This window comes from Montipora foliosa, chromosome 8 (genome assembly GCF_036669935.1).
Source record: "Montipora foliosa isolate CH-2021 chromosome 8, ASM3666993v2, whole genome shotgun sequence".
Lineage (NCBI taxonomy): Eukaryota > Metazoa > Cnidaria > Anthozoa > Scleractinia > Acroporidae > Montipora > Montipora foliosa.
In genome coordinates this window covers 11,871,072-11,891,071 of record NC_090876.1, presented here as the reverse complement: position 1 = coordinate 11,891,071, position 20,000 = coordinate 11,871,072, and the positions used below count along the sequence as shown (strand labels likewise).

The following is a 20,000-nucleotide window of genomic DNA, read 5'->3' as shown; positions in this document are numbered from 1 at the left end:
GCTACCCGCAGTTCGCTATTAAGCTGTCTGAGTCTAAATCTTTCTGCTTATCGAGCAGTTTCCGTTCACTAAGTTTCCTAATAGTCGTAACATGAAAGTATCATCGTTTCCTGTTAGTGTAATTCTATCGTCTTTTATCGTTTCTCTGTGCTTTGCAAAACTAGTCTATTACGGTTGTAACTTTTTATTTTGTCACAGTTTGAACCCACATCATTTCAGGGGCACCAAAATCTGTTCCTCACATTATCTGTTCCCCAGAGGAATCTTGCGGGCTGGCAAAAATACAGGTGTTTCGATGAGCTGGCTGGGGAATTTTGTTATTGATTGAGATTTTGCCTGGGAATTACTGACTCTTTCTAGAATTTCAAACCGAGCTGGCTGTAGAAACTCTGAAGACTGAGGACGACTAAAAAAAAAAGAAAAAAAAAAAAAAACAGCCCCTTCCCTCTCCCTGAGAATAGTCACAAACATACGACGGCTGGTCAGAGTGATTGCGCTTGCGGAAAAAACCTGTTTTGTCCCGGTTTTGTCGCTTTTGTTCGGTCGTTTTGGATCGACGGATTTGAAAGCGCACGGAATTCCTGGCTGGGAAATAAATTTGATCAGCTGGCTGGGAAACCAACCAATTTTATCTAGCTGGCTGAGAAATTTCTTGTGTGTCTTGCTGGGAAAAAGGAACAGATAATGTTTTCCCAGCAACACTGAAAAACACCTGAAAATGCCTTAATAACATTTATTTTCATTAACTGGGGTATAATAATACATTTTACAACAAATTGGTCGTTGGGTGCCCCTGTCATTTTAACCTTGTACCCACATGGTATCCTCATCCACATGTTATAAATCAATATCAGTACCGTCATAGAGCGATTTTCAAATGACTGTCAAAGTAATTATGGGATTAAAAAAAGCTACGCTTGGTGATTGGTTTGAAAATATCGCGCCAGTTTATCAACCAACGAAAAGAAAACGCAAAACCATTGCAATTTGCACGCGCAATTTTTCGCGAGCCTTGAGCAAGTTACGTGGAATTGCTACGAAATTGGATTGGTTCATTGCGCTGTTTGCACAACTGTGATTGGTCGAAGTAATTAATTACTTTGGTATTTGTTTTACGACACTCAGTTGAAAACTGCTCTATTCAGATTACGTGCTGCTGGAAGGTTACGGCGATTAGTCGAGCGCGCGCTTTTAGCAGCTATACACTTGGGATTGTACACTTGTCAGTACACCTGGAATTTTCGGTAATGACCGACATAATAACCAAAGCATTCTGCAAGAAACACCTTGTTAAAATCGTCAAATGGTTTGAAGCATTGACTCCTGAACCATCCCTCATTGACGATTAAAATACCAGGAGTCAATAGGGCCGTTTATACGGCTTACTCTGGCCGCGGCGTACATAATACGCGGAAAGGAACTATTTATACGAGTACAAACTCCCAGGCCAAGATAACCCGCGGCTTGAGAAAGGCGTGAACGTAGATTTTGTACCATTTATACGGGGCGTTTGCGTCTTATGTAAGCCGCGGCCAGAGCAACTCGCGGCTTATTTTCTGTCGTATAAACGGCCCTAATGTGTTAAAGAGGACAACACACTGACAGACTTCCTGTCAGGTTGTCGAAACGTCAGTCAGTGTCATCCTAATTAGTCTTCAGGACTACACTCACTTTCCTCAATTAATTATGAAACACAGAGGATATTACATGGCCGTGCGGGGATACGAATTTTATCCTCGAGTGATGAAAGTATCTCTCACGAGTAAGCGAAGCGAACGAGTGAGAGATACTTTCAGCATGAGATAGAAAGATCATCGCAGATAGAAAGATCATCGCAGCTAGTTGACTAACTTAAGCAGTTATAAAGGAACTTAAGATTCCAAGGAGACTTGACATTTTTGGTGCGCGCTATAAGTTAGGGTTGATTAGACAATGTTAGATGTACGAGTTCTAGTTTATTGGGCGAGAGTAAGCGAAGGCAGTTTTCAGATAATTCAAATATGTATCACTCATTTGAGTCGGGTTCCTTAGCAGTATAGGGTGGTTCTGTACTTACGGTATAGTTAATCGTAGCAAGGTATTTCTTATCTCTTACCTCCGTCAGTAGTCATATCACAGAAAACTTTCAGATCAATTCCATTACTGGCGGGGTCGATCCAGTAATATCCGTCTTCTTTCCGATTGGAGAGATCCATATCCCGGATGTGCTTGCAAGACGTTGCTCCTGATGTTGGAATAAAAATATGTTGTTACTGGAGAACCCATAAGCAGCAGCGTGCTATTGACATACCGCATGTATTACTCGGCATTTTCGTCGTATGTTTGACGGTTTTTTAGTGAATAGCTCACAAAAAAGAAAACAACAACCCCATTATTTCTATATTTGCCGAAAATGACCATTCTTCACGCCAATGGTAATTATTAAATGTGCAGGGTTTATTAGTCTTTGAGAGTCTGAATTGGATGTCAAATCAACCCAAAAATTATCGCATGTGATCTGTGAAACGTGTCACGTGACAGGAATTTGATATGAAGAGAGCAGATGGGCATTCTGTCCGCGCGTGGGCGAGCCATTGAAGCTCGAACACAGTGCGGCGCCATTTTGTTTTAAGGGATGTGTTGTGCGGTATTTATAATTGAATATCGGTGCTTTGGAAACACAGTTCAAGAAAAATTGAAAGAAAGTTTATTAGTTCAACAACAGTTCTATCACTGAAAGCTTTAGCAGAATTTGCTGTCGCTTTGATTGGCGGTATTTGGAGATCAAAGTCTGAACAAAATAGTTTTTTTTTCATGTGAAGCACAGCAGAGTGACGGGGCTTCCTCTTTCAATCAAGATGGCTAAGAAAGAAATCAATTAAACGAGGTAAGTTTCAAGAAGTCGAAGTTGTGTTTGTATTATTGCAGAGTGATTTGATGAAAGCGTTTCTTAGTTTCATAGGCATTAATTGAGGCCAAATCTTGACTTGAGAGTGTTTTATTTACAAATTGAGATTCAATTTGCTCAAAAAATATGTATATGAGTATACGAGTATATCCATTTATTGTGAATACAGTTGTTGACCATTTCCTCTTATCTTATACTTCCGAAGGACTAACAAATTACATTATATTTTAGTTCTATACTTGTAAAAGTTTAAAAAGCTTGGGGCTTGATATTAGAAAAGGAATTCTCTTTGGTGTGTCAATCTTAACATCGCTTTGTTCCCTGGGCCTGGTCTAGTCAGAACTTACTAATTTCCTGTTTGTCATTTTCAACTTGAATACCGGTGGTCTGATTCTTTGGAAATGAACACAGAGAAGGATCATTCAGATTGAGACAGTTGTACAAGGTTCAAGATGGCAGCTTGTTCAAGTACAACATGGGCATCATAGACCTTGCTATGCCATTAGACAGTGGTTATTTGTTTCAGGTCCTCACATTTAGTTCCCCAGGGATTTGGGGACGTGCTTAAACTCAAAACCTTAACCAGCTATCTTGCTCTAGTTCCCTGAAGCTAACACCATGTAAGCTAAGTAATTTTCAAATGGGAGGTGCTCCATGCAATACACGAAACCAAGACTTAACCTGACTGACACTCTGTCAGAAGCGTCAAACTTTCCACAATTTCTAAACATTTTCCCGTGGTAAAATTACCAACACTCTATTTTCTGGCTGTTTACTCAGACCATAATTTGGCCAAAGCTGCTGTTTTCGGTTCGTTGTTCACGCTCGTTCACGTTCATGCCAACAAACTTGAAACCAAAAAAGGCAAGCTGCCGTGAACTTTGGGTGTGAACATTTATTTTCAGAATGGAGCTGAAATTCTTGATATTTTAACACATTTCAAACAAGAATGCCCAACAGAGCAGAAGAGAGTACAGTGATAGGTAAACACGTAGGTTGGAATCAAACCTAACGCGGTAAAATGTCTGTCTAGTCTACTTATGTGTGTTTGAAGAGCCCTGCGAATTCTGCAACTTTCGCAAATAACTTAAGTCTTATAAAGATTACTGACTCCTTGAGAGTTCCACACTAAAACAACTTGGTTTTCCCTTATTACTCGAACGTACTTTGCTGTGACTTTTTGCCATAAACAGCCCAACCGTTTTCTCGATCGTTTGACACCGTCTACACGTGAGGCAAGGAAGATAAACGACACAGATAACGACACGAACTCGAAACAAGGAAGACCACCATTATTTTGGTTGGTGCTAATGGCGGGCCAGCGGATACGCCCATAAGAGATTTCAAAGTCGCGCACGCGCAGACCGAAAAATGCCCCTCTCCTTATGAAGCGATAATATTTCGCAGGAGTCAAACCTATGATCTTCCGATTACTAGTTCGGATGCTCTATCACTGAACTGTAGGAAACTCGTGGGATTTAATAAGGTCCAGGTAAAAATTGTGCTAGGACTGATTAAATTGTCGAAACGGTGTATTCTCGCTACTACTCTTTGTGTATTCTCGCTAATACAAAGACTGACAAGGTATTACAGAAATTTGAAGAACACTGTGAACCAAGAAGAATGTCAGTTACGAAAAGATACAAGTTCTTCTCAAGGGCTCAACAGAGCGGCGAAACTATCGACCAATATGTGACTGTACTGAGAAAATTGAGTGAAACCTGTGAATTTGGAACTAAGGAACTCTCGTCATGTATCCAATTCTGCTTGGTGTAAATCATGAATTGCAAAGCGAGGGAAAGATTGCTCAGAGTACAAGAACTAACCCTTGAAAAAGCTCTAGACGTGGTTAGATCAGCGAAAATGACAGAAAAGCAACTACAAGAACAGGAAAGTGACTCATTAGTAGATGTTATTGGCAAGGAGAAGAGCAAATCAGTCCTCAAAAAGCAGCTTTCAGACAAGAAGGAAAAACCAGCTGCAAACAAGATGTTTTACTGCAGGAATTGCGGAACAAGACATGGCGTGACAAAATGCCCCGCGTATGGAAAGACGTGCCATAATTGCCAGAAACAGCATCATTTCCGGAGCATGTGCAGGTCACGAACGAACGTTCATGTGCTTGAAGAAGAAACCAGAGAATACCACTGCAACACAAACCTATTTGTTGGAGCCATCACCACCAAGGTTGAAGTTCAAAATGATGAATGTTCCGTGATATTGCCAGTATAAGGATATGTTAAGACCTGAGCTACACACGGGGATCTCAAGTCAACATCTTTTCCTGGCCAGAGAACTCAAGAAGATAATTGGAAGCAACCCATGCATTGATCCATGTACACACAAATACCTCCGAAAATTGGAAGACGTTCAAACAGAAGTTTATTGATTATGAAATTGCCACTGGAATAAACAAGAAAGAAAGTGCGACGAGAGTGACCACGCTACTAACAGTCATCGGCAATGATGCTACCGATGTTTTCAACACACTAACGTGGGACACAGAAAGTGATGACACAAAGATTGACAAGGTATTACAGAAATTTGAAGAACACTGTGAACCAAGACGAATGTCAGTTACGAAAGATACAAGTTCTTCTCAAGGGCTCAAGAGAGCGGCGAAACTATCGACCAATATGTGACTGTACTGAGAAAATTGAGTGAAACCTGTGAATTTGGAACTAAGGAACTCTCGTCATATATCCAATTCTGCTTGGTGTAAATAATTGCAAGACGAGGGAAAGATTGCTCAGAGTACGAGAACTGACCCTTGAAAAAGCTCTAGACGTGGTTAGATCAGCGGAAATGACAGAAAAGCAACTTCAATAACAGGAAAGTGACTCGTTAGTAGATGGTATTGGCAAGGAGAAGAGGAAATCAGTCCTCAAAAAGCAGCTTTCAGACAAGAAGGAAAAACCAGCTGCAAACAAGATGTTTTACTGCAGGAATTGCGGAACAAGACATGGCGTGACAAAATGCCTCGCGTATGGAAAGACGTGACACAGTTGGCAGAGACAGCATCATTTCCGGAGAATGTGCAGGTCACGAAAGAAAGTTCATGGGCTTGAAGAAGAAACCAAAGAATACCACTGCAACACAAACCTGTTTGTTCGAGCCATCACCACCAAGGTTGAAGTTCAAAATGATGAACGTTCCGTGATATTGCCAGTATAAGGACAGGTTAAGACTTGAGGTACACACGGGATCTCAAGTCAACATCTTTTCCTGGCCAGAGAACTTAAGACGATAACTGGAAGCAACCCATGCATTGATCCATGTACACACAAACTAGTCAGCTACTTTGAAGACAAGCTAACAGTTGTTGGCATTTCAAAACTGCCAGTGACGTACAAAGCAAATGCAGAAAAAGAGCTGACGTTCCACATAGTTGACACAAATCAACCAGGATTACTGGGACTCACGTGACATGGTCACGTGATACTGGTCACATTGGCATACATGGAGGGGTGGACGTACGGTCGTCCGGTGACCAAAACCAAATTTTCTCGCATCGATGGGTTACCATCTACTCTTTTTCCACTTCCATCTACCGAAAGAAACGTTCACTGGACTCTACACTCAATGGGATTCTTTTACGCCCCGGATATACAAAATTAACCTCATCCGCACACTCACTTATCGTTGTCTGCGAATCTGTTCATCACCCTGTCTGCCACAGTCTGCTTTAGATGATCTCAAGAGGCATTTGTCACGCAATGGGTACCCCCTTGGTATTATTTCTTATAACATGAACGATGTAGTCAATAAACACCGAAACAAACCTAAGGATATTATTACAGTGCCCAAAAAAGGAATTTTCATTGTTTTACCTTATCTAGGTATTCAAAGAAAAATTGTCACTCAACAGCTTAAATCATGTATTTACAAGTTCTATGGTTGTTTTAATCCCAAGATTATTTTCAGAAACACTCGCCGAATTAAGTCTTTATTCCTCTATAAAGACAGACTCAGCCGCTCCCTTAGGTCTAAAGTAGTTTATAAGGCTAGCTGCTGGGATTGTGATGATTACTATATCGAGAAAACAAAACGTCGATTACAGGACAGGAAAACGGAACATTTCAGAGCGCTGACGAGTAACAGCCATTCTTCTGCCGTTGCTGATCATATGACCCAAACCATAGACCAAGTTCGCGTCACTAGAGAGCGTGTAATAATTAATTACTAGTGGGAAGATGACCTTTGAGTGCAAGCGGTGTTGGGTTACAGGGAGCCGTTGTGTTGTGTATTCTTGTGCGTTTTGGTGCTACCACCGCGCACCGGTGGCTCAGTTGGTTGAGCATCGGGCTGTCATGTGGGAGGTCGTGAGTTCGACTCCGGCCGGACCAACACTCAGGGTCTTAAAATAACTGAGGAGAATGTGGTGCCTTTGTAATTACATCTGCAAATGGTTAGACTTTCAAGTCTTCTCGGATGTGGACTGTAAACCGGAGTCCCGTCTCATAACCCTTGTTGGAAATTAAATAATATGGGACGTTAAAGAACCCACTCACTATTCGATTAGAGTAGAGGACGTAGTCCCCGGTGTTGTGGTCTGACCTTATCTGGACGGGGGCATCTTTCACTTCCTAAAATAAAAGTTGTAAACTGTGTAATAAGCAGTCTGGCTAAAGTCCCCCAAAAACATTGTAAATTAGTCCTGAAAATCCCCGAGGGGAGAGACTAATAGCTAATAATTGTAATTGTAATAATCACCGAGGTTCGCAAATGATGGGGCTTTAGCTTTGCGTGAAAAATCTCGGCTTGGATGGATTTTCGAGGCGCAAACCGCCTCTGAGCTGACTACGCGAGCTTAGGGTCGAAATCCTAGTGTGCTGCCTTGACTTCGTCTTAGGACAGTGAAAACACGGAATTCCCGAAACGTTAAAATAAGCACCAAAACGTACAAGAATACACCAGAGGTGAGTCAGTTTTATCCATTTTATTGAATAAACGTTAAATTGAGCGTTTTTTTAGGCTTCATAATCGACGGTATTTTATTTCCCATACGAAGTCTTATAACGCGTTTAAATTTTCCACGGCTGCCTGTAACCCAAGACCGCTTGCACTCAAAGGTCATCTTCCCACTAGTAATTAATTATTACACGCTCTCTAGTGACGCGAACCTGGGCTGCCTCTGCCCAAACAGGCCACAGGATTAAATGGGATCATTTTGACATTTTAGCCACTGGACAGTCTGATATACATTGTAAAATTAAGGAAACCTTGTTGATTCGCGATTTAAAACCAGCGCTTAATGAAAATGTTGGCAGCGAAAAACTTCTTCTCAACTAGCTATTTATAGTTTCTCAAGCAGATTTAACTAGGTCGGTTTTTTTTAAATTAATTTTCTCATTGTCATTACTTTCCTTATTTGGTATTAGTCTTCGTGTTTAAATTAAATTGTACTTTAGGTAATCGTTACTTTTGAAGTTGTATGTTGGAGCATACGCAACGTCAAGTTCATAAAAAGTTCAACATGCGTTGTCTGGTTATGTTTATAACCGCAGTTTGTTTTTTATTTTTACTCAAATTGAAATGGCCGAAGAATAAGAGTGTTTACCATATTTTCTTAACGATGGTGCTCTGCGCGCGCGCGCGCGCGCGTAGCACCGCTAAAAATTTGATTTTCTCGTGTTTTCATTGGTTGTTTCTGATTGGTTTTTGGTGAGGTCATGTGGTGTGGTTGTGATTGGATCATGCTCTTTAGGTCATAGTTAATTTGGCGTGATTTTAGCCTGTGACAACTGACGTGGCATTTCCGGTCTGGTGTGACACCCTATGGCATCATTTTAGGGCACGTCCGGTCTGATGCCCATTCCCGTACAAACTCCCTATGCAAACTCAGATTTGCATTGGTAATTAACTCCCTTGGGATTGTAATAATTTAGTATATAAAGGAGTGTTTTGTGCCACACCCTGTCACTCAAGTTGAGGCCGTGAACGCGGGTGGTCTCGTTGCCATTTGTGATACCCACCCGACTTACTAGAATGGCGGATGAACAACAGCCAAGGCTGGTCGTTCCGGTGGAACAGCAGGTTGCTAGCCCTCAAGCCTTACCGGACCAGGTTCAGGCGCGCCAAGAACAGGTTCAAGCTCCAGAGCAAATTCAAGCCCAGCAACCGGGCGATAACCAGGTTCACCAGGCGGCGGGACAGCCTCAGGCTCAACCAGTGGTCCCACAAGCTCAACCTTCGGTACCATATCATCTCTTGCCATGGGTTCTATTGCGTCTAGTATTAGTTCTCGTTTTTTTTCTAGGAACCTTATAGTCCGTTTTAATTATTTAACCCGTGTGGCTTGCCTGGTGGGGCGTCGTTTGTCTGGCTTACGTGCGAGGACATGTTGAAGTTTATTTTGCTTGTGGGGTTAATGGCCTGTGCGGCGTGCCTGGCGGGGCTACACTTTTAGCAATTTGTCTACCTTGATTTTTACACTGTTGAATTCAACTCATGGGTTTTTGCCTGTGAGGTTTTTGCCTGAGAGGCCTGCCTGGTGAGGCTACCTTTGAAGTATTAGCAATTATTGAACGAGGCTGAGTAGGATATGAAGAATTCTGCAGGTCGAGGAGGGTGTTATCCACCAAGGCCGAAGGCCGAGGTGGATAACATCCTCCGAGATCTGCAGAATACTTTATATTCTACGAAAGCCGAATTCAATAATTGCTTCATTATTCATTCAAAATATTTTCTTCGCTCAAACTTCTAAACATACTCGCAGCCATTTTTCTGCTCAACAAAAATAACACAATCTCGTCCCCAGCTTTTTTCGGTCAACGGTTCAATAATTTGCAGCGGGCTGCACTTTTGACGTCATTTTGACGTCATCGGTTCAATAATCTGCAGCAGGCTGCACTTTTGACGTCATTGATTCAATATGACGAAGTTTCTTTCCAAATTTGGTGAACAGCAGCTGTATATGGTGAATTATGCGTGTGGTTTTAACCAATCAGAAACGGGGAAATATTTTGAATGAATAATAATACGAGATACTGGCCTTTGAGATGTGCCTGGTGGGGCTAAATTTGTGAGTTGTTTTGCCTGTGAGGCGTCAGGGGATAAAGTATTCAAGCTTTCATTTCGTAACTCTTGTGCGGTTCAATTTTCATTGGATTAAGTTTTTCAAGCGATACGGCATTCTAGAATGTTGGGGTGTTTCTTTTGTTGGTAAATGTTGGTAAGTTCTAAAGAATTTTCTGGCTGTGGACTTAAAAATGTTGGTTAACTCAAGAGATTTACCGGTGGTGTGTAGTGCTCTATATTGCGTCTTTCGTTATTGCTGTGGGCAATTCATGTTTTTTTTTTTTTTAAAGATGATATATTTTTCTGGATTGTTCAGTCTTGTTGGCTTTTCATGTTTGTGGTTTTTCTTTACCTATGGTGACTATAATTCTAATAGAGAGAAGGATTCTGTTTGAGAATGCTATTTATAATATCATAGTGAGTTTCTGGTCGTTTGGGGCAATATAATTTTATGATTTTTTCTTTTAATTCGATGTAGAATGGTGCTGATTTAGCGGCTGTAGTTGAGTACTTGTGTGATTGATTTCCTATAGGAAATTTGAGTAAATTGTGTTTTGGTGAATACTTTTCTGTTTGGGTCATTTGTTTGTATTGCTTCGTGAAAGTCACAGGTTATTTGTATCCAATTTTGGTTAGTTTAACAAAAACAGAAACAAAAAAAGTGGTTTGTTATTTAGAGGGCTTTAGTTTATCGAATCATCTTCGTGGTTGAATTTCCTTTGCGTTGAGTAATAAATGCAGTGTAGAATATACAGTAGGTTGGCATACCTATCTTCCTGCAAATTTTTTTTTGTAATTTTTTCTTGGTTCTGGGTCGGGCCGAGCAACTCCTGCTGGTCTGCCGCATACAGTAGCCACTAAACGTTCTGTTTTCAGACGTATGTGGTTGCTCTCTCCTGATCGGGAACCCCGTTTCTTATTTACTCTATAGAAGTCACATTTTGATATTTTCACTCAACATAGGATAATTTAATTCTGCAACTTTCCCTTTTTTTTTCTTTTCTTTGGGGTGAGTTCCGTTTTTGCTATTTTTCTGCGCTAAGACATGCCTTGCATACGGCGAGAGCTACTGAAATTTAAACTGTCCAATCAGAATTCAGCGAGAGGGAAAAACTGTGCTATCCTTGTGCTATCCGACGTCACGCCAATTGTTTACATTCTGATTGGTTAGATCGGTGGACATTCGCTCAGCCTTGTGACTCTCTTGACCGTCGCTTTTTGAACTCAGCGAGACAGAAATGACTCATTGTTCTGGCAATCAATTTACCAATCCACTTTATCCAGTTTATGGATTGGTCTAGCATGTGAATAACAACCAGGATCGCTTTTGAACTTTATTCTGTAGAAGAAGAAGACGTTGCTGAGTGAACATTTTTACGACGAAATCCCTTGGTTTGTACTGTTCAGCACTTTGATGTCCGATAACTGATCAATCACATTTGGTCGTCTGACCATATGAAGTTTTTTCAGCTCTTGTTTGTGTCGATCATGATCGAACTTCAGGTGAAGCGCTATGCTGCTTTATGCCAACTTCGGTGGCTTGTGATGAGCTTGCCTGCTGCCCAAATTGTTGTTGTATTTGGGCAAGATTGGTCTTGGGTTGGAACTTAATAGTGAGGGGAACAATTTTTCGTTCATCTGCTGTGCCAGACAACAAACAATCCTGTCGGGTGTTCCATGTGCTTGGTGAGTCTTGCACGACCATCGTCTATCAGATCTGGATTGGAGTTTTCTTTCAGTGATTACAACTTGCGATCGTTCTGCAAACATCTACGTAGCATGCAGCACTTTTTAGTGACTCGAGGATCCCCCGTCCGTTTTGCTGTTTTAAACGGAGTCCTGCCTTTCGTGAGCTGTTTGTCTTCAGTGCTTGTACTTTTTCGTTTGTTCCTGGTGGCACAAAGTAACTTTGATGATTTCAAAGGACTTGAATCCTTAATTGAATTAGCGATTTTTTTATTAAGGAACCATTAAGTGAATGTTACACAAAATTAGGAGAAACTGTTGGTTGAATAGACAATATTTGTAGACATAATTATCTACCCAGTTTAAGTACCAAGCTCAACAAGTTGTTTGGCTCCACAAGTTTCAGTTTCATGCCAGGTACCCGAATTCACCCAGATACTTTTGCACACTACCATAGTTCTTTGGAAATTGAATAGCTCCTTGAACACCTGGTTGCTTGACAAGAAACTTAATGTGTTTGTTCTCTACATTGGTGAATGCAGCCACTAACTGTCCATTGTGGATAAACTCCAGACCAACTCTTCTTTCAATTTAATCTTTGTTCTTCGCAGGGCATCAATAATGGTGTCCCTTGTAAAATGTTAGTTTAAAGAGTTTGTTTAAGTTATTTCCCATTTCATAGGGCACTGTGGTTACCAGATTCACTTTCAAACTTATCATGGAAATGTAAATCAATACCAGTGAAAAGTCAGTCCCTTGAATTGTTGATAGAAAATTTATTTAAATGCATATTGAAACATCAGTTGAGGAATATTTTTTCCCACTTTGTGAACCTAACATACATTGCTGCCATTTGTTTATTGCTTGGTCATTCAATGTCTTGATCACATCAAGTAATTTATTTTTTAGGTATTGTGTATCTTATTCTAAAAACTTAACTGGTTGCTTTTTGGAGCCCTTTTGCGGCATATTTAGATAGGCAGGAAATGTTCCACATTTTATGGTAGATAGTTCTGCATAGTTTTAAGGAACATTGCAGCCAAATCTAATTGAATATGAGACTAAAATATGGTGTTTGATATTTTGTGAATTTAAAGACTATTAATATTGTTTGCACTTGTTTTAAAAGGCTTAAGGTTGGCACTCAAAAGTGTTCCTTCTATGATCTTATTCTGTAAAGATTACCTTGGGAGAATTGGATCAAGGCCAGTTTTTTCTTCTAGCCTTTTTCCCCAGTGCCCTCTGAGAATGGAGTTGATTTGGTTTTGCCCAATGTTGAAAGATGAAACAATGCCTAAACCAGCCAGCCACAAGGAATACTTCATGGTGCTTTTTTACAAACATGGGCATGAGGGTGCTCGTAAGCATCTGAGCATTGTTTCGCATGCTAAAGTGTTATTATAAATAATCTATTTCTCTAAGAGAGTCTTCTTTTCTTGTTGGTCATTCAAAAATTGTTGGAATAGCTTGTTTGAGCTGTTGGATAGATGCAGGACATTTGATGAGGCCCACCTGGGGAGAGGAGTCCTTGTCCCCTTTACATATTTGCTTTTGTTTCCTTGTTCCCCAAATTACTTTCAAACTTGTTCCCAGCTTTTTGATCCCTAAAATTTAAATTGGTTTTCTTCCCTTGTTCCCTAAAATATTTTGATATTGTTAAAAAAACCAGTGAGGAACATTAAATTTTAGTTACCTAAATTTTGAAATTTTAGATACTAGATATTTTATTCATATTCTTACATTTTTATGTATATATTTCTTTTTTTCTTTAATATTATTTTGTGGAGAACCTGTAAAATAGCTTCAGCTAAGTGTTTCTACCCACGTTAAATAAAGATTATGTATGTATGTATGTATGTATGTTACTCTGTTCACCAGTTTAAATTAGCCATGTTCTTTTCTTCCCCAAACCCCTGGGAGTGCCTCTTTGTTGATGTTGATTCTCTTATTGGCCTAATAGCAATTCACTGTTGAATTGCAAGACACAGCAAGTTCTTATCTGGGATTGAGGGAAAAATAAATTTTCGCACAATAAAAGAAACACAATTTTGACTGCCCCTTCTAGATCTTGCTCTTTTCAGACATGAACCAGCTTGTTTCAGGGGCACCCAACGTCAATTTTTGGAAAATATCTGTTCGGAAGGCGATTTGAGATCTAGAATTTTCGGAACATTTGTTGTAAAATTTCTTGCTTGCCTGCCTGTCCTAGGAATTTCGAACATCTAAAAGATGGTATAATTGCCCATTTTTAATGGATTTTTGGCCTAAAAAGGTCACCTAGAATTTTCGGGAGCCTTTTTTCTGGCTGGAATTTTCAAAAAGGTATGTTTTGAACCCTGTAATTTTCGGATTACTAGACTTTCAGCTAGGAAATCCGAACAGATGAAAAATTTTTAGGGGATAAAAATATGCCTATGTCTACCGTTTAAATACTAAAATACGTTTAACAATGCTATGTTTAGAGGTTTTGAACCATATTCTCGTTGGGTGCCCCTGTTGTTTGCACCTTTCTGGCGACCTGCGGGAGGGTAAGCTCTAGAAACTCTTCCTTAGCGAGCCTTCCACTGAAAAACTTTCCAAGTCTGGCTTTCCGGTGTTAGGGGCCGAGGTTTTTGTGCAAAATTCATCAGCGGCTTCCTTGCAGCTTTTAAAAGGTGTTCGTTCGGGCAATGGTTAGTAAACGTTTTGTAGTGCTTATACAAATTTTCGCTACGTGAAAATGTATGTTCACACGAAAAAAATATCAGCTTGACAATGTTTCTTTCCCGATACTCCATTTAAAATGAACGTGAGCGCCAATAGTAATAAAGGGCCAGAAAACCATTTAAAACATTTTGTGGCAATTTTTTTGTCAACAAACTTGGGTTGTCGGCGAGCAGAATTCGAACGTGACCTGTTGTGCTTTGGCTTTTATTTGTGCTTTTTCTAACTATTCTAAGACGAATTCAGGCTGGTATTTTCGAATCAAGTGCAAGAAGACGGCAAAACCGTATCGATATTTATTTGAGTTCACTTCGCGAATAAAGACTTTGACCGCGTCCTTGCGTAGATCAACAACAATGTCATTTACGAACAACCGAAATGCACTGTTTCCGGTGAAGGGGCAAATGATTGACAGGATCTGACAGGATAGCACAGTTTTGACTGCCGCGCGCACTGCGGGCGCAGGTTCCGTATGCAAGGTGAGTCTCCGGTCAAACTCAAATTTGGGAAAGGATAGTCGAGGTACCAGTTTAGCTGAATTTAAACTTCAAGTAAGAGGTGTCAAGCCTAGAAGTGTGGCTTCTTGGGTGAATGTAAGCGGGGTTCCCGTTTAGGAGGGAGCGACATTATATGCTCGGATTTAGACTGTCTTTGCCGAAGAAACCCCGAATACTTTATAGCCGGGGGGTTTGCATCAAGTCTGGAAGCCTGGGACCTAGTCTTCCAAGAACACCCCTTAAGGGACTCTATCTCTGATTGGATTAAGAATAAAGTAGATATTTTTAAATTTTCACAGCCTTTTACCGGTGTATGTAAGAAAGTTCGGTATTCTTCAATTTTGCCTCGTCAGAAGCAATTTCGTAATCATGTCTCTTGTAAAAATTCAATGAATTCATTAGTAATGAGGTTATCAATCGAGTTAGAACGGGTGGGTGCGTTTAGGGTTTGGGGCGAGGTAGGTGTTGATGACCCTCCCCATCCACCTTGTTCTTCCGTTAACTGTAGAACCCTCCAAGCCTAGGCTCTGTTTGGACGCTCGATTCTTAAATTTGTGGATGAGAGATGCTCCTTGTTCTCTTGACAAATTGTCTGATGTGACTCGCTTTGTGTACCCAAATTCGTTTATGACGAAGTGCGACGATTAGTCTGGCTATGACCACGTTCTCTTGTCAGAAGCTTCGCAATCATATTTTGGTTTCAGCTTTGGTGGTCTGTGGTTTGTTTGCACTACTTTACCGTTTGGTTGGAAGATATCACCTTCCGTTTACCATACAATAGGGATTTCGGCGTCAGGATTTTTGAGGTCTAAGGGTATCCCTTGCTCGTTGTATATCGACGATCGGTTAAATGGCGAACTCTTAACATCCTGTGGCCCGTGGTCGGTTCCTCCGGAGAAGAGGTCCGCCAACTTTCGATTGAGCGCGGCTAGAGGTGCTTTGTTTGTAGTCTTGTCTGTTCTAGTGGAACTTGGTTACACTATTGGCATTAAGAAACCCGTCTTGTACCCTACTACGTCTGTACAATATTTGGGTTTCATTGTAGATTCTACAAAGCAATCGCTCTTAATTCCCGAGCGTAAGATTGAGTCGTTTTCCCGACTTAGAGAAAGTATCCTTGGTGGGAAGTCTTCTACTGCCCCTCTAAAAACTTTAAAGAGGTTTCAAGGGAAATGTATTTCTTTTTCGTTGGCTGTTCCGGCCGCTAAACGTCTTATCAGAGACGTAAGTAGAGCTATTTCATTGGTAAACTCCGATGGCATGGTCTCTTTGTCGAAAATAGCGCATTGGCGTTTCTTCGATAATTGGGAGCAATGGCCCCCGTGGAGGGATGAGAAACATCACAGTTTAACTCTCTCCACGGATGCGTCAGGGCATGGTTGGGGGTGTGTCATTCACTCTCCGTCAGGTGACCAGGCCCTTGGCGATTATTAGTTTAGCGATCAACTCAGTCTCTTTATTTCGTCTAAGGAGATGCTTGCTTTGGTGTATGCGATTAAAGCTTTACTGGACTCCATTCATAACTGTCGGATTGACGCCCGCGTTGACAGCAAGGTGGTAATTGACGTCTTGGGAGGACAGGGTAGTAAGTCTTCCTCTCAGTTGACGTCGGTGACGAAGCAATTGTTTTTTGAATTGGCGTCCCGTAATATCCAACTAAACTTGCTATACGTTCCTTCCGGAGAGAATCTGGCGGATGATCCTTCTAGACGCCTTTCTCGTTGTGACTCGGCGCTTTCTTTGACTGCATTTGAGGCTATTGATAGAGCCTTCGGTGGTGCTCATGGTCTTTCATTTGATCTTTTGGCCTTGGAGTTCAATGCTGTCAGGGGTAGAGATTGTTATCGCTTACCTCACTTTTCTCCGTTTCCCAGCCCTCAGTCAAGGGGTGTGAATCTTTTTTGTCAGGAGTTGCGCGCAATGGACTGTATGTCTAACCATTATGTTTTTCCTTCCTTTTCGCTTATTGGTGCGGTTTTGAAATTCCTTTATAGTATTTGTATTCCATTTACAATTGTTACAGTACTTCCTTTGTTCTCTCCCCGGAAGTATTGGTGGGCTGAATTGATGGCCCGTGCCTCTGATAATCTGTGTCTTTGAAAGAGAGGGGACATGAACGTTCTTTTGTCTCCCTCAAAGGGTGGCTATAGGGCCGTTCCTTGCCCAGTGGATTTGTGGGCTGTGCGTCTTGCACGATTTCAATATATAGTACGCTATCGGACGTATTGAGTTTGAAGTTTAGGGTGTTTTTCTTTTTCCAGACGCTCCCCAGAGTTCCCAGATTGTACTCGCCTTCAGTATCTTGTCCGTCTTGCTGTCCTCCTAACGATGAGGATTTTCAATTCTGTCAACAATGTGGCTATGCAAGGCGCTCTGGAGGGCAGCCCAGCGAGGGTGCAACACTCAAGGTTGACGAGGAAAGTTTTTCACAGCGCCTGCAGGTTCTTTTGGATCAGCGGTCTTCTTCACGTTATGTTCGACAGAAAAGTACTTATTTCAATTTCTAGAGAGCCTATCCATTCCCAAATCGTTAACCAATGCTCTTCCTTTTCACGTTATCATCTTTCTTGTTTGGAAAGATAGAGGAGGAAGAACTAAGGTCCATAAGGTCTTCCTTGTGATTGTCCTAAGGGCTAAAGTTTGGTACCGTTGACTCCCTGATTGGGAAGCTTAGGTGGATATTTGCTGACAACGGTAGAGGTGTGGAATGGCACTCTCTTGTAGGTGTAGGTTACCTTGTGTCCTGCAGATCAGTTAAACGATACCTAGCGGATGTTAGGGAACAACATCTTCGCGCTAGGGGTACCCCTAGGAAAGCTGAACCTATCCTTGTGGGTGATTTAGCAGTAATTTCAAAGTATATTCAGAATCAGCTTAAGGTTTGCGGGGGGTTACGCGCAAACCAAATTTTTGTGCTTGTCAAAGATCAGGCGCTCTTTAAAGCGATGTTTTTTTGCGGGTGATCGAGCTGCCGATTTGCTAGAAATTAAAACATCAGAAATCTTTTGTTTTCCTGATAATTCTGGGTTTCTCTTCAATCAGGTCTGGACAAAATCACTCAGGTCGCGGGATGCAAATGTTTTTGCTTGTAGACGGGGTTCTAATCTGAATGTTTTCCCTCTTTGGGGTTTAGAATTATATGTCAATGTTTGCAACCTGCTGGGGATTCGTCTCGCCCCAGGTTTCCTCTTCCGTTCTGTCACCAAATCTAATGGGGTTGGATCTGCTTGTTTGGAACCTCCGGCGGTTCAAGCTAGGTTGAATTTCTATGTTTCCTTGTTAGCGCAACGGCTTACTAGCGGTCATTTTACTCTCCATGGATTCCGTAGTGGTGCAGCGGTGTCTTTAGCGCTGGAGGGTGTCAGCCTCCATGAAATTATGGATCATGTTGGTTGGAGGAGTAACAAAACGGCCTTGCATTATATTAAGTTGAAACAAGTAGTGAATCCGGCAGGCGCTGCAGCTAAACTAGCCGATCTTCCTTTGGAAACGGGAGGGGTACATAAACACCTTAATAATCTGAGGGCTTTTCGTCAGGCTTTTCAGTGAGTCTAGCACTGTTCTGTGGAATTAAAACTTCTTTTGTTTCTTATTACATAATTGGTTATTGTCACCTTTATTGTATTATTTCAAATATTATCGTTAGAGTGTAATTTAAATTACGTAAGGATTGGGAAAAGGGTGTCTCGTTGTGTCTTTTGGTGCTAGATTTATCAACGGTGTTTTTCGGTGATTGGCTTGGTAAATACCATGTTGAGATTGGGTATTTGCTAGGGGAAGGCCATAGCGTCTTTCCCCACACCTTATTTACATCTCATGTATAAAAATACCTAGGAAGGAATATTACACTATGCAAACTCAGATTTGCATTGGTAATTAACTCCCTTGGGATTGTAATAATTTAGTATATGAAGGAGTGTTTTGTGCCACACCCTGTCACTCAAGTTGAGACCGTGAACGCGGGTGGTCATGTTTTGTCCTCCCACCCTCCCTCCCCCTAGTAAGTCGGGTGGTATCATGTACCTTCATTTTCGCCTGTCTCTGGGCTCTTCCCAGGCCAGATCGTCGTTACCCACACCTTATTTACATCTCATGTATAACAATACCTAGGGAGGAATATTACACTGTTTCCAGTATACAAATTTTATGCAAATGATATGCAGCCGTGTAAAAGCCTGGTATACTACTGCCTTGACAGAGCCCCCTCAAATGGACTTCCCTGAAAAGCTTTTTTTTTTTCCACAAACCGAGCCACAAACCGAGTATCAAATGATCATTTTTTAACAAACTGTACCTGCCATTTATGACAAAACGTAGTTTTAGAAACTTACGTGCACAGCTTCTTCCATCTCCAAAAAATCCTTCTTTACAGGTGCAATTGTACGAGCCTTCGATGTTGGTACATATTGCATCAGGGTCACAGTTGTTCTTGTCCCCTGAACATTCGTCGATAGCTAGGTACGAAGGTAAAGGGCAAAAAGGCTGACTTGGCACTTTTAAAACGAACGGTGAGTGACAAAACGACTTGTCTAACACACGATTTATTTCTGTTAAACAAAGTTTAAAAATAGAAGCAATATGTTCTTTGCGTATCTCAGTCCTTTCAAAACTTCTTTTAAAGGGTAGGATTCCTTGGAGGATTATGTTAATTCGTAACTGTACAGCACCAAATATCTGCCGCAGTGTGTCTGATATGAGATTTATGACAAAAACGAACTGAATGGAATAAAGCGATGGTTAAGAATTAAAAAATCCTACTCCATTCCAATTCAGCTACTATGTTGAATTTTAAAGGAGAGAATTTACATCTATGAGCTCAAATGAACACTTTCGTCCGTCTCCACTATAACCTTTCTTGCAGGTGCAGTGATATGAACCCTCGGTATTGGTACAAACTGCTTTAGTGCTACAGGTCTGTTTTCCCGATGAACACTCATTGACATCTAGAAAAATAATTCAGGGCCGCAGTGTTAATTTTGTTATCGTGTGACAGAAAATAACGTGAACATTGCCGCCATCAACGGTGTCCATATTGGCAGTGATGTAACTGGAAGATGAGTTACTAATTATTTTCCACACGATTTTTTCTTTATCGTTACAATTGTATTGATAACCAGCATATCCCGATTTGCATGTACACATATATGATCCGGTCGAAATCACTTCTGGATGTATGTATTACTTCCTGTCCTGAGAAAATAATACAT

General features: G+C 41.1%; 1 protein-coding gene across 3 annotated transcripts in view; it reads right to left on the bottom strand.

The window, feature by feature from the left end:
• Positions 1 to 20,000, bottom strand: part of LOC137967820 (sushi, von Willebrand factor type A, EGF and pentraxin domain-containing protein 1-like) — a 34,206-nt gene that overhangs the window by 2,353 nt on the left and 11,853 nt on the right. For all 3 annotated transcript variants that reach the window (XM_068814403.1, XM_068814404.1, XM_068814405.1), the window contains exons 4-5: positions 19,125 to 19,247; positions 2,096 to 2,224 (exon numbers count right to left, since the gene is read on the bottom strand). In XM_068814403.1, coding sequence (XP_068670504.1) covers positions 2,096 to 2,224; positions 19,125 to 19,247 — 252 coding nt within the window. The remainder of the gene's footprint in view (positions 1 to 2,095; positions 2,225 to 19,124; positions 19,248 to 20,000) is intronic.